A 20,000-nucleotide genomic window follows, 5' to 3' on the forward strand; every position below is an offset into this window, starting at 1 on the left:
TGTATATTAATTCATTTTATCATTCTATTCTATCATTTACAAAACAATGATAAATATCCAAAAAGATATATTTCAATTTAACATCAATCTAATTGGAAATTATCAGATTGTTACCATGTAAAGCGTGTTGAGGATTGTCAATAATTCTAATTTGACGATCAGGTAACAATGGTTCACCATCGGTTCCGCCTATATCGATTGGTAATTGCCAGCATGCGTTGTCCTGTTCCGCCAAATTTCTTGGAAAATATAACGGGAGAATTATTTCGTATATACCGAGGTCACAGGCTTCTAGAACGAGGATTATACATGTCAGAGAGTCTGAATATTGCTCCAGAAACCTTCTTATCGTTCCTACAATGAAATATAATTTTTATATATATATATATATATATGTATATGTATATGTATATGTATATATATTTATTAATTTATTTATTTAATGATTTAATCAAAATTATTACCAAAGAATTTATTAATCTCCGATTGAGATTACTGTTATTATTATTATTATTATTATTATTATTATTATTATTATTATTATTATTATTATGATTAGATTTGAAATGATATTCACGTACTAAGTGCTATATGTGCTCCTGCATCAGGTGGATAATTTCTTCTCACTGAATTAATCACTGGCAAAGCGATACTACGTAGTCCAAGTTCTCTTGATTTTTGTAATACATTTCTGTAAATAGAAAAGAAAAGAAAAGAAAAAAAAAAAAAATAATAATAAAAATAAAAAAATAACATTGATAAATATTTAATAAATATTTGGAAATATTTCTTTTTTCTAAATTCAACAAATAACAATCGATTGAAAATCAACAATCATACGTTTCTATTTCATTTTTGATCAATATTTTTTTTTTTATTAATCAATGATAATATATTTTTATTGTACAATAAATGATTGTTATATGTAAACATTTGGATTGATTATAAATAATTTAGTTTCAGGATTGCCTTTTGAATTGTCCAATTCATATTACTTTATATTAATATATTATTATAAATATTAATCATTATAAAATGTATAAAGATATACTGATTCAAAAATAGTAAGCATAATTATGAAAGTGATCAATAGTCATATTATATATATATATATTTTTTTTTTTCATTTTCCAAGAGATAAATAGATATTTTGTGATATTTTAATTTGAATTATTGAAAAATTACTTTTCCACAATGATAAACAATTGGAAAAGCGAGTATATTTGTCTCCCTCAAAGAAAAAAAAAAAAAAAAAAAAAAGAAAAAAAAGTAAATAAATAAATAAATAAAAAAATTAATAATTCTTTTATGTAATCGAAAAAATTTTGTTTAAATATTTATTTTTAATATCTCCAATGACTCATACCATCTTTCATAATCACCGTTCAAGTTGATAATCGATTGATTTTTTTTCTTTCTTTTTTTATTTATATATATATATAATATCGTACCTGTAACAACAATGCAACGTGTTCTGAGCTGCTGTTTGATATTTGATATTGTAAAATGGGCCAACCGTATGAATGATAAACCGAGCGGGTAAGCCGTGTCCTTGAGTAACTCGGACTTCACCGGTTTTACATTCTGCAAAAAAAAAAAATTGTTATTATAGATTTAAGGATATCTAAAGTAACCGATTGGTCGGTCGTACGTAACATATCGATTAACAATAATCGTTTAATATTATATAAAATGCTAGCCTTTAATATTTATTTATTTAAGTTGTTTAGCTCATCTAACTGTCAATCTAACTAACGTTTATAAATAATCATTTATTTATTATCAATGTTTTTTCTTTTTCTTTTTTTTTTTTTTTTGTTCAATATATTTATATCTTATTATTTGACTTTAATCAAATTAATAATTCACTTATTAAAAAAAAAATATATATATATATATATAAATATATGTTATATTCTCTCTTTTTTTTCATTTTTATTTTTATAACAATTAAATAAATTATTTATTGAAGAAAATTATTAATATATCAATATTTAAAAATCTTATACGTCAATAAAAATAATATAATTTGCTTATTAATATGTTTTCTTTCTTTTTTTTTGATTTTAAATTTTGCAAACAATTTTATGTATAATTAATAAATAAATAAATTTTGTACGAGGATTGTTTTTCTTTTTCGTTGAAATGAAATGAAATGAAATGAAATGAAATGAAATGAAATGAAATGCGTTATCAAAGCTAGACGCACACCTTTTATTTCGTTATAAATTTCCATCTTAAGTGCTGACCCTGCACGATCGAATATTCTTTGGCACATGATGCTATTTTCGTCCATTGTCTCGTTTGTGGAGTTTATCACGGCATCCACTTGTAAAATGGATATATCGCCAGTCCTAAAAAAGAAATATAAAAAATGTAATATTACGTATATATGTGTGTGTGTGTGTGTGTGTGTGTGTGTGTATGTATATAAAACATTAATTTACGATGCCAATACTTCTACCAATTTTGATTATTTCGCTGAAAAGAATTTATATAGAATTAATTCAAAAAATAACAAAAAAACAAGAAGAAACAAAAAAATAGCATTGAAATAAAGTAATATCTTTTATATAAAAATTATTATTATTTTTTCTATTTCTTTCTTTTCTTTTCTTTTCTTTCTTTTTTTTTTTTTTTTGACCGACTACATTTTTTTCTACTATCAATTATTTTCCTCTGCATACTAATCATTTCTTTTTCTTCTATCATTTAATTTATATACTCCATATAAATATAATATAAATATTACATGGGTATTAATTTTTAATGATAATAATAATAATTTGTTTAACAAAATCAATCGTAGATGCGTTCGAATGAATTCCAACGGATTAGATAAATATGGAATGATAATAAATGTTGAAAGAAAATTATTATAATCAATCCTCCTTTTTGACGAAATCATTTTGTTTTTCTTTTCTTTTCTTTTTCTTTTTTTTTTTTTTTTCTATACAATTTAATTATATTATATGGAAAAATTACCAAATATAATACAAGTAAATATCATGTTAATAATAATTTTCGATAATAATATTTGTTTATATAATTGAATAATATCATATATCAAATGGAATATGTTGAAATAAAATAATAATCGTACCATAATGCAATTTTGTTGTTAAGTGCAGGTTGACATGGAAATGGACTAATGGTGTGATGACTCGGTTCATCGATAGAATTCGAATAGTCCGTGAATCGATGTTGGACAGGAAAATCGGTCCATTTTTTTAGTGCACTTATGTCGACGACATCCGGGGCGATACGCAACGGTTCCATCAGCCTCATTCAGCTGAAAGCAATACGATTACGTTACTTCCATTGGATATACAATGTTCGCACTATTTGGGGTTTATTGGTAATAATTAAATAAACAATCAAGATAAAGAAAACGATTTCTATTCATTTCAAGTCTACATTTTACTTTTTTTTTTTTTTTTTTTTTTTAACGAAAAAGAACAAAGAAAGAAAGAAAAAAAGAAAATAAGAAGGGAAAAAAAAAATACGAAAGAGGAACAAAATTCATTTCAATATATTACAATATCGAACGGATACATTGATCAAATAAATTATTAATAAATATATATGTAATATGGTTATGTAAAAGTTATGTTTATAATGTAATCTTATTACATTCAAATTATATTTTCATAACTATAACAGTATAAATCATATAATTTTATATATATATATATATATATATATATTTTTTTTATATTATATATTTTTTATTATTAAATAAAAAATATATAATAATATATTTTATATTATTGAATATATATATAGAAAATATTTCATATATATATACTTATATATATATATATATATATATATATATATATATTTATATTTATATATATATATATGAAATATTTTCTTTTTCAAGACCGGAAAGTCAAGACCGAAAAATGCTTTTGGTGTACGTTAGGTTCTAAAAATAAACAGCTTTATCGATGAAAATATAGGTCATATACAGTAGATATGTACCTGTATATATACGTATGTAGAAGAGAGAGAGAGAGAGAAAGAGAGAGAGAGAGAGAGAGAGAGAGAGAGAGAGAGGGAGAGGCAGGGAGAGAGAGGGAGAGTAAAATACCGAAGGACACGGCCCGGAGGAACAATTGAATTTTCTCAAATTATTCTCTGTTCCGTGCGTTTTCGTTTCCGCGTACGGTCAAACTTTTATACTTGCATATAGATCCAAGTGAATACACACACACACACACATACACACACACATAAACATACGCGTATGTACGCACACATACAAACAAACACACACGTACGCATGTACACATACATATGTACACATGTATAGAAAGAGAGAGAGAAAGAGAGAGAAAAAGAGAGAGAAGGAGGGGGAGAGAGAGAGAGAGAGAGAGAGAAATAGTAAGAGAAACAGTAAGAGAAAAAGAGAGAAAGAGAGAAAGAGAGAGAAAGAAGAACATGGAAGTTATATAGGATATAGGCTCCCCTATAAAAGACAAGGAGACAGAACGACTGGCGCCGTCTGGCCTAACGCCGATCCTATACCCTCTCACGCAACCAACCCTTCCAGTTCATAGTATAAAAGAGAGGATCGTCGACCTCAGGTTTTTATAGTATATTCGAAATAATCTTCTTAAATGTTTAAATACGTACGAGAAATCGACGTTCACATTTACAATAGTCATATGACGTGCAAGCGCACCACTTACGCGTGTTGCAACTAAAATGGGTATGACGTATGCGTTGTTAATAATATAACTGCATATATATATATATATATATATATATATATATATATATATATGATTGTTCTTTATTTCTTTCTTTTTTTATTTCTTTCTGTTTTTTTTTTCTTTTTTTTTCTTTTTTCTTCAGTATATCTTTTATGATATCGTTAAGTTTATAATCGTGATGATAGTTTTTGAAAATATTATTTTACTGATAAAAATAGATAGATAGATAGATAGATAGAAAGAGAGAGAGAGAGAGAGAGAGAGAGAGAGAGAGAGAGAGAGAGAGAGAGAGAGAATGTCATAATAATGTAATAATAATATTAATGGGAATAGTAATAGTATTATGATAATATTATTATTTTAGTTATAATAATAATAGTAATATCACGTTACTAATAATGTATTATTATATTTTATACTTGGATATATTACATAGAATATATATATATATATATATATATATATATATATATATATATATATATATATATATATATAATGAAGAAACAATTATTAATAATAATATGTAATGAATATATGTAATTAATGAAGAAATGATTAATTAATAAATGATAGTATTTTGAATTGAAAAGAGATAAATAGAAAGAAGAAAGAAGGAAGAAAAATGTAAAAGTTAGTCAGAAGTTTATTTTGTTATATAAGAATACTCATTGATGAACGATTTAAAAAATGCGAATTATCGTTCTATCGTTCGTTCGTTCGTTCGAGAGAATTATCTTTGCATGAATCATTAAGATTAGATTAAGAACGGCAAGCTTTTGCCGAATGAAAATCACGAATCGTTTTAGTTGAATCACTTCAAACGAACGACGATAGCTTTAAGGATTTTCTTCGATGGATAAAAATTGAATTATCATTAAGAATCTGCCAGAGAGAATTTCATCTAATTCGTGAATTTTCAAATGAATCTAACGTTATGGTGCCATTATAAATTAAAAAAGGAATCATTTAATATCTATTCCTCTACGATGTTTACTATCTAATTTATAATGTATCCACAAATATTTCTATATATTTATATAATCTTTATTTAGGTATATATAATTTATTATTAATCCATACTTATTTATATTTTTATAAAAAATTAGAATTATATGCATAAATATATCCAGGTATATATATATATATATATATATCCATTATATAATATAATTTATTGAATTATTTATTTAAACTACATATATAATTTCTATTCAATCTTTCTGTTTCTGTATTTAAAAAAAAAAAAAAAAAAAAAACACAAAAAAAGAAAAAAAAAATTTGTTAAACATTCAACACATACGAAAATAATAAATAATAATCTTTTTCATAATATCACAAACTATACGTGAATATAATAATTAAATGGAAGAGCTACATTGAATTCGGCTTTTTATCGATTTACTCGTAAAATGGGACATCTTTGACGGATTAACGTGAGCATCAAGGTGACGTGATCGTCGAAAGTAATAGATTTTTTTCGAACTTATACACGTCTATTCCTATTGAATTGAACTCCTCGTCAATGTTTCTTTTCCGTGTCACATAAAATAGACGATAGTATCTTTTACTTTCGTTCCTTTTTTCTTTTTTTTTCTTTTCTTTTTTTTTTTTTTTTTTTTTTTGAACTTTTTCCCTTTCTTTTACAACAAGCGTATGATTGATCACTAACCGAGTTACAAATAAATAGGAATTCGGATAGAAGTTCGAAATTATATAAAAAAAAAAAACAAAAATATAAATATTATATGTTTTATAACAAAATTTATTTAAACGTTTCGTTAATACGAATGTTTTAGTGTGTGTGTGTGTGTATGTTTGCATGCAAGCTCAGTTTTTCTGTTGATAAACATAAAATTGAACTTAACTCCATATACATGGCGAATTGAAAATGCTGATCGTAGTAAAAAAAAAAAAAAAAAAAGAAAAAAGAAAGAAAGAGGAAAAGATAAAAAATAAAAAGAGAAAAGAGAAAGAAGGCAAAAAGGGGAAAAATAATAAAAAGAAATAAAAAAGAAAAAAGAAAAAAAAAAAAATAGATTAAGTTTCTCCTTTGAACGTGCGCTTGCAAAAAATATTTTTTTACAAGCACATTACTTTATCGAATTCCACTGCATCAGCTCAAAACAAGTATGCACTTCTCCTATCTGAAACAAGCTCTACAATTTTTCTTTTGTATACGTGTCTCTCTCTCTCTCTCTCTCTCTCTCTCTCTCTCTCTCTCTGTGTGTGTGTGTATGTCTCTTCTGACATCATTTCTCCCCAACCCTCCTCCACCCTCCATTTGAAATTTACTTTTCAAATTTTCATTCCAACGTATTATTCAAATATATTTCAATTGTACTTGAATTTTAAAGAGGGGGAAAATAAATATGTAAAATATGTTATCCGTTTCAATATCTATTTCTCGAAAAATATTGTCAGATAAATTTATCGCGAAAAGTTATTTATCGGTAAATAACTTTTCGAACTGCTGAATAGAGTTTTTTTTTTTTTTTTTTTTTTTTTTTTTGGAAGAAGAAAAAAGAACAAAAACAAAAGAAAAAGGAAAAAGTAAAAAGAAATATGATAGAGAAGAAGACAGGGGGAGGAGAGGAGAAGAGAGGATGGGTGGGATGGGATGGGGGGGGGGGAGGTGGAGAAGGTCAAGGATTTCCAAACGATTTCAAAATCGTATTATTATCGTTATCGAGATCTTTCGAGACAAGTCTATTTTTTTATTTCGTCACTTCTTTTTTTCCTTTGTCAAATTATTAAAATTACAAGCTCAGCTCGCTAAGATAAGAAGTTGAAAAGAACGAGGCTTAAAATATCTCGAGGTGTGTGCAATTGATTTTGTAAAAAATCAATTCAACTAAGAGAACATATACGTTTTATCGGACGACAATTGCGATAGATAACGATTGCTCTTTGGATAATTATCCGATCAATATTTTTCTTTTAATATCGATTTAAAATCCTATAAGAAGTCGTTGAAAAAGTAGAGAATGGCTTTGTCTAAATATTACACCTTTTTTATTCCTTCTTTTTTTTTCTTTTTCTTTTCTTTTCTTTTTTTTTTCCACCCTTCTTTTTTATTTTCTTTTTTTTTTTTAAAGGTTTCACACGAGATTAGATGACTCGCGTGCCAAGAGTTGTAGTAGAGCTATCCAATCACTAGAAACCTTTAAAAAAAAATGGGCACACACATGCACACTCTTTCGTTAACTGTGTATCTATGCAAATGAGAGAGAAAGAGAGACAGAAAAAGGGAGGGAGAGAAAGAGAGGGAGAGAGACAGAAAAAGGGGAAAAAATAAAAGCTGAATTCTTTGCCCTCTCGACGAAGTGGCTTCCCTTGCACAGTTGTACGTCATTCACAATTAGAAAGATCTTCAAAATAAATGTGTGTGAGAGAGAGAGAGAGAGAGAGAGAGAGAGAGAGAGAGAGAGAGAGAGAGAGAGAGAGGACTGCATTATTATAAAGCAATGTTCATTTCATTCAAAAGGTATTAAAAATAAAAAAAAATAATACATATGTCTTAAATATGGACGATCAAAAAAAAAAAAAAAAAAAAAAAAAAAAAAAAAAAAAAAAGAAACAAAACAAAATAAAACAAACTATCGTAGTTTTTAACTAAATGAAATGAAAACATTCGTGTTATCTTTTCTTTTCCAATACGTAAAATTAATTATCTGTTAGTAAGTCAAACAAAAAAAAAAAGAAAAAAAAGAAAAAAAAGAAAAAAAAAAAAAGAAAAAAAAAAGAAAAAAGAAGAAATGTCCTGGAAAATGAAAGACATTACGATAAAATATAGGATAAAAAGAAGAAAAAGAGAAAGAAAAAGAGAAAGAAAAAGAAAACAAAAAAGAAAAACAAAACAAAATAAAATATAATAGCAAGAGAGCGAGCGAGTGAGCAAGTGAGTCATCGAACAGCTGATCGTGAAAAAAGAAACGCTATTTGACCCACATAAATTCTTGAAAGGAAGCAAGCAAGCAAGTAAGCACGAGACGAGCATGTGGACCTATACAACCTTCTCAGGAATGTCGACAAAAAAAAAAAAAAAAAAAAAAAGAAAAAGAAAGAAAAAAAAAAAGAAAAAAAAAGGAAGATCACGTCAGGTGTTTTTTGCCTGATATCCGATAGCAACCAAGTGGCTCTGCCTGTCTGGTTGTAGCACGTTTGTGTCAGGTCAGTAATTGTTATCTTCGTAAACGTTATGTATAAATTATATTTTTCTCACTTTTGAATATTAATAAACAATTTCGATGAAAAAAACGTTCCACGATCTTTCTCCTTTTCCTTCTATCCATATCTTTCATACATTTCTTTTCTCTTTTTAATTCTTAAATTATTCTCAAGTATAAATACCAAAAGATGTTGTTACTCCTAATGAGAAATTTTCAATTAAAATTTTATTAGAATATCGTTCCTTCGATATTCTAATAAAATTTTTTATTTATTTCCTTTTTTTTTCTTTTTTTTTTTTTTTGACTTTATATTATCTGCAAATTTTTATGACTTTGAAAAATCATATCGTTCCCTTTTTTCGAGATATTATTCGGGCTTGTTGATCGAACGTACTAGTCTTTACAAGCTAGTCTTGTTTTCTTGTAATCTGATAAAGAATAAAAAAAAAAGAAAGAAAGAGCAAAAAGGTCTAAAATGTCTACGAAAAAATGGGGTGAAGAGAGAGAGAGAGAGGGGAGTGGGGAGAGGGGGGAGGACAATGTAATTGATTTTTAAAAATCAATTAGAGACTTTTGGCCCACCCCCTCCCTCCCCATTATAAATCATAAAGAGAAATCGAAAAGTCGAGAATTAAGTACGTTTTTGATTGGTTATTTCTTTTCTTTTTTTTTTCTTGTTTTTGTTTTAATACGTCAAAATCCAAGAAAGTATATATATATTGTATATATTGTTTAATTCGAAGAAGGTCGCGTTATAAGAAAGCCAAAAAATAAATTTGTTTTAGTTTTGGTGCAATGGTATGCAGTAAGTATACGGTAAGATATTTTTCATAATAAAAGAATTGGTGGAACACAAGCAGCCGCCTCTGTAAAACCGGCTAAGGTGAGTGGCGTTTTGAGAATCCACTTAAAAGCGTCGAGCAAAAAGCGTCGAGCAAAAAGCGTTACCATGAGTCTCGGAGAACGACGACAGCTTCTTTGGACTAATTGGAGAACGGTCGGAAGCACGAACGCGTCTAACTCTCTAACGTTAATTGCGTACTGTCATCGAGCAATATTATTTTTTCTTCCTTTTTCTCTTTTCAATTTTTAACATTTTTTTTTTCTTTTTTTTTTTTTTTTTTTTTTTTTTTTAATAAATCATCTATAAAGAAAATTGACATATTATTATTATCATTATTATTATTGTTGTTATTGTTGTTGTTGTTGTTGTTGTTATAACTATTACAACTATATATATATATATTTATTATAATTTTAAATGATAATTTTATCATATATCAATTATATTATAATATTATAATTATATCAAAATTAAATATATATATATTTATATTATAAATAAATAAATAAATATATGTATATAATTATAATGATAATTATCGTAACAATTGTATGATTAGAATTATATATAACAATGATATTAAAATATAATTTATATATATTGTAGTTGTAATATTTTTTTATCAGTATATATTAATATTACAATGATATATTTTGAGTGTTTCTATGTTTGTGTTAACCTATAAGCATTTAATAATAATAATAATAATAATAATAATAATAATAATAACTGTATTGTATAATAAAATTAAATGCGTTGAAATAATAGATAAGATTTTTATTAAAATATTATTAAATATATAATCATAATATGTAATAATTTCATATCATTACTGAATAAGAAAGTTCACTATTATCGAATAGATTTTATCTTCGTGTACTACACAATTTTGCTCAGGCAATGTGTAGTTCAATTTAAAATCGTTTAATTTATTCCATCAATAATGGTATCCATTCTGGTTTCCCCAAACTATGCGCATTATTGTTGCGAATTAAATTTACACTTTAAATACTTCAAATACTAACGTATAATTTCTTTTCCTTTTTATCCTTTTTTCATGTTTAATAACGAAATATAAGCGGAGATGTTAACATTCTTACTATTGAAATAAAATCAATAGTACTTTTAATTTTATATATATATATATATATATATATATATATATATATATATAAATGTATTACAATAAATAAAAACAAAATGAATAAAGGTCCAAAACACAATGAAAATGTGTACTATCAAAATAAAAACAATAATATTTTCAATATATATATATATATATATATATATATATATATTACCTTATATATTTTCTGTATTAGGATAAAAAAATAAATAAATAAAAAAATAAATAAATAAATAATGTTTTCAAAACAAAATGTAAACTTTTACTATAGAAATAATAACAAATATTATTGACAATATTTATTAACCAATCAAAAAGAAAAAATCAATATATAAATATTATCAATATACAAAAAATCAATATATATATATATATATATATATATATATATATATATATATATATAAAATTATTTGTTATCTCTCTGTTATTTAGGTTTCGTTCGTATTAAGAGATGATATCATCCTAGCGTAACCTTTCATTAGAAAAAGTGAGTGGCCTAATGCATATGTATAATCGCGAAGAATCTGAATGAACTTATTGTTAGTACAATATGTGTTCGACTAGGTAACTATTATTCACATCCGTTTGTTGAACCGTATAATACCAGACGATAAAGTATCATTAACAAACGGTCAACGTGACTATAATCCAAATGTGCACTATTATTCGGTTCATTCGTGTCGAGAGAAAAAAAGAAAAAAAAAAAAAAGAGAAAAAAAAGAGAAAAAAGTGAAAAAGAAAAATAAAAGACGAAGAACAAAAGGAAAGAAAAAGAAAAAAGAAAAAAAAAAAAAAAGGAAAAAGAGAAACGCGTACTTATTAAAATTTCTTATTGGAAACCATTTAAAAATGATTTTTCTTATGTACTAAGTAATTATTATAATGAGTTTAGATTATATATATCTTCACGCACGTTGTTCAATCATGCGTGTGCGTTAATACCTGTTGTACCCTAAGTGTGACTCAACGGTATCTATAATGAAATATAAAAATAAAAAATCCATGTTATATATATATATATAAAATATAATATGTTATAAAAATAATCTATAGGTGAATGAATGGAAGAAAAACAGAAAGAAAGAAAAAAAGAAAGAAAGAAAGAAAGAAAGAAAGAATAAAAGAAAGGAAAAAGAGTAAAAATATTTCCAATCGACGATACCAATTAGTGTCTCGTCTGTTTTATATACATACATACATACATACATATATATATATATATATATATATATATTTCTTTTTATAAGAATAATTAACAATGATATATTAATCTTTAATGTACGTAGTAGGTAATTTAATAAAAAGAAAAAGGAAAACAAAATAAGAAATTTCAAGAAAATTTTATTTACGTAAAAAATTAACTATGATTCAGAAATACGAAAATACGAAGATAAACGAATCCATGAAAATTTTTATAAAAATTTCCTGATCTAAAAGAAGATTTTCGAACGATTTTAAAATATCGATTACTCGCTATTTCGAGAAACATTTTGAACTAATATTTTTTTTCCCTTCTTCTTCTGATCAGATTTAATACAGAGAAAAATAAGAGGAAGCTTCCTAAAAAAAAAAAAAAAAAAAAAAAAAAAAAAAAAAGAAAAATACACAAAAGAACGAAAAGAAAAAGAAAAAGAAAGAAAAGAAGAGAATACTATTGATCGATTATTGAAACGCGAGACTTCGGTAACACTTGTTCCAATCAATATAAAGACATATGTAATAGAAAGATATCGTATTAAAAGGAAACATCGAAATATAAAAATCGTTAACGTCCATCCATTTCCTTGATCGATCGAATAGATTAATAATTACATTTGACTTCGAACCTTATCCCATAACCAACCAATCAACTTATATACATATATATATATATATATATATATATATATATATATCGATTCTAACCGTCCAATAGTATCTACGAGAAACCTTGTATGTATCGTAATCGAGTATAGATCATGATCAATATTTGCGGGATGGAAAATATACGATCAGCATATCGGTATCGTCTTATCGATGAATCATATGTATGTATCGTTTAGATTAAACAAACTGATCGATTTATGAGAATAACGAAAGGATTTTGTTAAAAGAGATAGATAGAGGGAGAGAAAGAAAGACAGAGAGAAAGAGAGAGAGAGAGAGAGAGAGAGAGAGAGAGAGAGAGAGAGAGAACATACGATTGTCCTCAAGGTTTATAGCCGTTCAGTTATTGGCATTTATACGAGCGTTCATAAGTCGATAAATGATGACATTACGACGGTCAAGTAAATGACATAAGACAACTAGCTATCCGTCTAATCGTTACAACGATTATATACAGTATGTACTATGTTCCTTACAAAAATAATCCAATTTATTTATATACCTCACGTAACCGATTGAAACTACGTCTGAGAAAATCTTCTTCGTGCTTTAGGTAAAATATCAAGAAAATATCTTTTCTTTTCTTTTTTTTTTTTTTTCTTTTTTTTTTCTTTTCAAACAAATTTAATTTGGCATTTTATAATTTATTCTAATTCTTATTATTATGTATAAAAAAAAAAAAAAAAAAAAAAAAAAAAAAAAAAAAACATTAAATCGACAAGACAATTTACTATTCGTCTAATCGTTATCGGATTATATATATATTACTTTGCAATAATAATTCAATTTATTTATATACCTCACGTAATCCATTTTTATGAAATGAAACCATTTTTATACGAATGATCTATGAAATATATATATATATATATATATATATATATATATATATATATCTTATTACTGTTTTATGAAAGATATAATAGAAATAATATTAAGACGATAATTATAATTTTTAATTATAATTAATTATAATTAATTTCTAAGCTAATTTCTTTCTTCAAATGTTGAAACAACAAATATAATTTGCTGAACTATATGCCTAACTATATATGTACAAAAAGAGTTCACGAGGGATATTAATTAATTTTTATTATATTAATTAATTTTTCCTATATGCATAAAAAGTTATTCCATTAATTTAAAGATTATCTCTATTAATCATCCTTACCTTATATATATATATATATATTTCATATTAACTATATTATTCTTTTTTTTTAAATCCATAATAATTTATTTCACTTTCTCGTTCTTTTTTTCCTCTTATTGTTCAAACATGTTTTAAATAAAAAACAAGATGTAATGTGAACCAAATGAGTATTAAAATGAAATTAGAAAAAAAAAGGAAAAAGAAAGAAAAAAAAGAAAAAGAAAAAAAAAAAAAAAATAATTTATAGAACAATTCATCGTTATATAATTTTCCATTTAAATTAGAAATTGATCTATCGTTTCTAAGTATCGCTAAATAAGTTCTAAGAATCATACAGGTACTTTCCTCATAGACAGATTAGATTATCTCGACGCGTTTGACTTCTCTACACCTGTTACTCGTCCATTCGATCATCCGTCTTCTGACGCAAATATCTTTTACGTTACACGCAAAGCCATCATTGAATTTTCTTCTGATCTTACGTATAGATAGTTATCACGCAATATATATATATATATATATATATATATATATATATATATATATATATATATATATATATGTATTGACTTAGTAATTATTGTAATTTAAAATATTTATATAATATTTACTAATTTGGTTAAATAACATATTTATATATATATATTGGCTTAGCAACTATCGTCATTTGAAATAGTTATGTAATATTTAATAATTTTAATAAATAATATCTCTTAGAAAATAATTCATATTCATATTAATTAATAAAAATATAAAAGAAAAAAAAAAAAAAAAAAAGAAATTAATTTCAATCAATGACATTCATTTTTTACTTCGACTAATTAGATAATAATTTTTCCAACGCTATAATAATTAATTTCGGTTATTAATTCGTATCAACGCAGCAATAAATTAATTGCAAAAATATTAAAAAAATTATTCTAATGTCTATATATATATATATACAAGTTGAGTCAGCGAATATGTCATTAATTAAAATATAAATTGAAAATGAACAAACAGAAAATGATTTTCTAAGAATCTAAGAAACGATTGGTCGATATTATCGATGATCTTAACGATATTAATATCTCTTACATTTATCTGTAGGAAAAAGATTTAAAAAAAAGAAAAAAAAAAAAAAGAAAAAAAAGAAGAAGAAAGAGAAATGAAAAACATAGAGAGTTAAAAACGTAGTGCAAAAATGAATCGAAGAATATTATTTGCATTTCGTTCGAGCAACGTAGGTTCACTTTAGTGCAACGACGTTATCGGGAAATGGTCGAATCGATATTAACTCGGTTACGATCCTAATCCTTCGGTGTGTATCCTCTCGTCGGTGGATAGAAACTCTAATAAGTATAAAGAACGTAGCCTCTGAAGCTCAATAAGTTGCCTACTTTATAAAAAAAAAAAAAAAGAAAAAAAGGAAAAAAAAAAAAGACAAAAGTAATATCACTTGTGCTAGATATTTTCTAAATTAATTTAGTATAAATAATACCTATGCATAGTTTTATTTGTTTTTTCGTTTCTTTTCTTTTCTTTTTTTTTTTTTTTTTTTTTTTTAATTTCGATAAATTGCGGCAAAGAAGACGCCATTTTGTTCATACAAATGATAAGAAATTAATTGATAAAGATTAACAATGGAGAAACGAATTAGAGATATTTCTTATTAGAAGAGATTTCTAATATTGAATTATATATATATATATATATATATATATATATATATATATATAATTTATTATATATTAATATATATTATATATATATTATTATTTTTTCTCTATCTTTGAATTAGTACAATTGTCGGTATTAATTTTATATTTTATATCATTTTTTATATTCTTCATTAGTCTAAAAAATTTATATAATTCTTTACAGATAATCTTTCATAATCTTGAATTAATCCTATTATTTATATTATTTTTTTACGAGTCATTTTTTAAAATCTCAAATTACTCTTACAATTCGCATTAATATCCGTATTAATAGTTCCTATTAATTAATGAGTTCTTATGAAAAATATGAGGGAGAGAGAGAGAGAGAGAGAGAGAGAGAGAGAGAGAGAGAGAGAGAGAGAGAGAAAATTAGATATTAGAAATTAGTAGCAAATGTCTATTAGAACGTGTATTTTCATGAAGAAAATTAGAGATGTTATTTCCCTCTGTATCTCTCATATGTATGTAACTATACACACAGGACGAATAATCATATTCACATGAATGACCTGGAAAAGGAAGAGACAGAGACAGAGACATATAGACAGAGATATAGAGATATAAAGCTAGATATAAAGAGATAGAGAAAGAGAGATAGATGGAGAATGATGAGAGAATGAAAAGTAGAATTAAAAAGAGAAAGAAAGAAAGCGAGAGAGAGAGAGAGAGAGAGAGAGAGAGAGAGAGAGAGAGAAAGACAGAGAGAGAGAGAGAGAGGGAGGGAGAGAGAGAGAGAGAGAAGGATTGAATGAGTGTGAGAATGAAAGAATAAGTAAGACAGAATGAGTACGTGTGAGAGAATGAGAGAGAGAAAGAGAGAGAAAGGTTTGGATAGGACGAATACGAAGAGACGGAGAACGCACGACACGAATTATCGACGCGCGTTGCTCGGACATGCCGCTATACTGGCTCACCGATCAAGGTCACACACTGGAGGGTCTTCCGTTAGGTGTACTTAGGAAGCCGATGCGATGAACATCGGCAAAGGAGATAGCCAAAGAGAGAGAGAGAGAGAGAGAGAGAGAGAGAGAGAGAAAAAAAAAAGAGAGATAACATCTTTACCTTTCCATTAATTGAACAACCTTACCTACTTTAACATCTTTCGTGTCTAAACACAAAAGACAACTAACACCAATCACTGAGATAGAGTTTGACCCTTTTCTTACATTCATCTCTCTCTCTCTCTCTCTCTCTCTCTCTCTCTTGCTCTCTGTATCTGTGCATACATATATATATATATATATGTATGTACGTGTCCTACGTATGCATATGTGTATATATGTTTATGTGCGTTTCCATAGAAGAAAATCGTTGAACGACATAGTAACACTCCAAGTAAAATAGAGAGCCCTAAACAATAGTAATAATAATAATAATAATAATAATAATAATAATAATAATAATAATAATAATAATAATAATAATAATAATAATAATAATGATGATGATGATGATGATGATGATGATGATGATGATGATGATGATGATGATGATGATGATGATGATAAAAAGGAAATAAAAAGAGGCAAAAAATATTGAAGTTTTCTCGCGTTGTTGTTGTTATTGGAAGAAAAAGTGTAAGAAAGAAAGAAAGAAAGAAAGAAAGAAAGAAAGAAAAAAAACAAAGAAGGAGAAAGAGGAGAAAGAAAGTTTTGAAAATAACAACGTCGATATAACGCAGTATTATACATACGTTTAATTTCGACATTAATTAATACCATTCGGAACATTATTATTTATCATTTTTACTGATACGTCTGACATAACGATGACGATGATGACTACGATGGCGACGATCAATGACGATGACTGTGTTCGTTTGATGATCGAAGAATTTCTTCATGCAAAATGTTAACGATGTATTCGTAGCTTATATATTTTGTGCGTACATATATATATATATATCATACATGCTTCGCGACATAGGTTATATATACAGAAAGAGAGAGAGAGAGAGAGAGAGAGAGAGAGAGAGAGAGAGAGAGAGAGAGAGAGAGAGAGAGAGAGCAAAAACGATGGAAGTTACATTAATGTAGGAAAAAGTATGTACTTTGCTACGTAAACCGCGTTCAGAATTTCAATATTTATAAGATGAATAGAACGGGGAAGAAGTTGACGCGTCGCCTAGACATCGAGCGATTTTTCTTATTCATATAGAGATAAAATATTTATCAGATAGCTCGGCTCAAACGTGAATCGTATCGACGAAAGAGAGAGAGAGAGAGAGAGAGAGAGAGAGAGAGAGAGGGGGGGGGAAGGGAGAATAAGACAAGAGAGAAAAAAGGAAGTCAAAGAGAGAGCGAGAGCGAGAGAGAAACAAGAAAATGCATCGATAAGGAAAAGTCGTAGATCAATGAGAAATAAAGAGGAAAAGTAAAGGAAAAGAAAGAGAAAAAAAGAAGATAAAAAAAAAAAAAAAAAAAAAAAGGAAAAGTAGAAGAAGAAAAAAGAAACAGAATTATACGAAGAATTTGGAATAATGTAAAGTAACGATTAAATATTAAGAATAAAAATAATATTTCCATTTCACACGCAATATATAATAGAGATAACCGCGTGCTTGATCGCGCCGACGCATTGTCCTCGGTGCACTCACCTTCGAAACGTCCGCCTTAGAACAGGCAGTCTCGTGTCTGCAAACACAGCAGGCAAATTGGATACGCCAATCAGGATATATTATACAGGTGGTGGTAACACGCCGTACCAAACGAGAATGAGATCTTTGTTTCCAAGCAGGTGTCAGTCTCCTATTTTTCTCCTTTCTCTTTTATCTTTTCTTCTTCTTATTCCCTTTTACTCTTTATCTTCTTTCCTTTCGAAAAAATAATAATTGTCCCGTCTAAATCTTTCGTTCGATCTAAGGAAAGATATATCCTTTTCTTTTCTTATAATTTATTGTTTATATTATATTTCTTTATTATACATATATATATATATATATATACATATATACATATACATATATACATATATACATATATATATATATATATATATATCGTCGTATTTAGATGAAACGTCAGCTACTTTTTCCTTGTTGCTCTTTAACCCCTTTTATGTCGTCTCGAGGAAAGACCCGCCAAGAGGACGAACGAACGTTTCGAGGACGCATTCGCGATGCCGAGGACAAACTACGTACTATCCTCACCACGAAACGATCGCTACAGCACTGAAGCGCGTGTGCGGTGAGACGAGCCGGCGGCGCCACTTATCCCCCCACTCCTACTCCTACTCCTACTCTTATTTCTATCCCCACTCTTACTCTTTACATCTACTGCTCGCTCAGTTACACTCTCTATTCTCGCAAGACCAATGAAATTAGACTGGCAGCGCCACCATGCTCCCACATCTCGCGCGCCATTTTCATTTTTCATTTTCATGGGCGCCAAGCTTTGAATCTCTCTTTCTCTCTCTCTCTCTTTCTCTTTTACGAAATAGAAGGGAAGATATTTCCCTTTTAATTATGAGATTTCTTAATCTTCGAATTATCCTAAAAATGTATCTCTTCTATCATTTTACATATCTGTTTTCATCGACGTTTCATAGACGGCGCTATTGTATCGTTCCATTATTAATTTACGTTCCCAATCGTAAACGTTCATTGGTCGATATATGAAGTTACGATGACGTTGGGATTGATTTTACTCGTCGACGATTGGTTAATATTCGAGAATTTTACCAATTCATTTTGTTTACGTTGTAAATCTCTTTTCTGGTCTTTCTTTTTTGTTTTTTTTTGTTTTTTTTTGTTTTTTTTTTTTTTATACAACGTCGCGGAACGTGAAAAAAATGTGATCCATTATGAAAATATTTCCGGCGATTAATTTATCATTTATAATGTCTTGAATTTTTTTTAATGTTTATTTGCAATGGAAAAAAAAAAGAAAAAAAAAAAGAAAAAAAGGACAAAAGAATAAACAAAACCAATAAATACGTATCCTTTTATAATATTCATAGAAAATTATTCCTCGTTGCGTCGTAATGAAAATTCGTTTGAACGAAACAAAAGTAAAAAAGAAAAAAAAAAAGAAAAAAAAAAAGAAAAAAGAAAAAAAAAAAAGAAAAAACGGAACGAACGTTAATTAAAAGTGCATAATACGTTTTACGTGAATTTTATTTTGCAATGAATAAAATCTGGAAATTATTTTTTTTTCTATTTTTTTTTTTTTTTTCTTCAAAATCAAAAGAAAAAGAAAATATTTCTTTATTTAACAATAAATAAATCCTATGACGAATAAAATAGTTATGGTCACGAGACCAATACGAGGACGCTCGGGATCCATAAATAAAGACATAAATATATGCCGTCTTTCTTTCTTGTTTTCGTTAAAACGTTTACATATGGAATTTTCTATCGCGACTGCGCAATGGTTTCCTGTGTGCATTAGTCGGCACAGCGCACGCGGTCTTTCGAA

General features: G+C 26.8%; 2 protein-coding genes across 7 annotated transcripts in view; one reads left to right on the top strand and one right to left on the bottom strand.

Annotated features, from left to right (window-relative positions):
- The window catches only part of LOC124954024 (protein GDAP2 homolog), a 33,945-nt gene extending 15,181 nt beyond the window's left edge, over positions 1–18,764 (bottom strand). The window contains exons 1-7 of one of the 5 annotated variants that reach the window (XM_047506228.1): positions 18,613–18,764; positions 18,182–18,397; positions 3,104–3,292; positions 2,212–2,354; positions 1,452–1,584; positions 582–691; positions 115–354 (exon numbers count right to left, since the gene is read on the bottom strand). In XM_047506228.1, coding sequence (XP_047362184.1) covers positions 115–354; positions 582–691; positions 1,452–1,584; positions 2,212–2,354; positions 3,104–3,288 — 811 coding nt within the window. In that variant the 5' untranslated portion in view covers positions 3,289–3,292; positions 18,182–18,397; positions 18,613–18,764. Of the gene's footprint in view, positions 1–114; positions 355–581; positions 692–1,451; positions 1,585–2,211; positions 2,355–3,103; positions 3,293–9,841; positions 9,975–18,181 lie in introns of those variants that run through there. The other 4 variants (XM_047506229.1, XM_047506227.1, XM_047506230.1 and 1 more) reach the window with 4 other exon arrangements.
- A 1,207-nt stretch (positions 18,765–19,971) lies between these two features.
- LOC124954039 (putative mediator of RNA polymerase II transcription subunit 26) overlaps positions 19,972–20,000 on the top strand; it is a 10,917-nt gene continuing 10,888 nt past the window's right edge. The window contains exon 1 of one of the 2 annotated variants that reach the window (XM_047506279.1): positions 19,972–20,000. This exon is cut by the window's right edge and continues 108 nt beyond it. The gene's annotated coding sequence lies outside the window, so the exon portion shown is untranslated. The other variant, XM_047506277.1, reaches the window with a different exon arrangement.

This window comes from Vespa velutina, chromosome 14, assembly GCF_912470025.1.
Source record: "Vespa velutina chromosome 14, iVesVel2.1, whole genome shotgun sequence".
NCBI classification, from domain to species: Eukaryota; Metazoa; Arthropoda; class Insecta; order Hymenoptera; family Vespidae; genus Vespa; species Vespa velutina.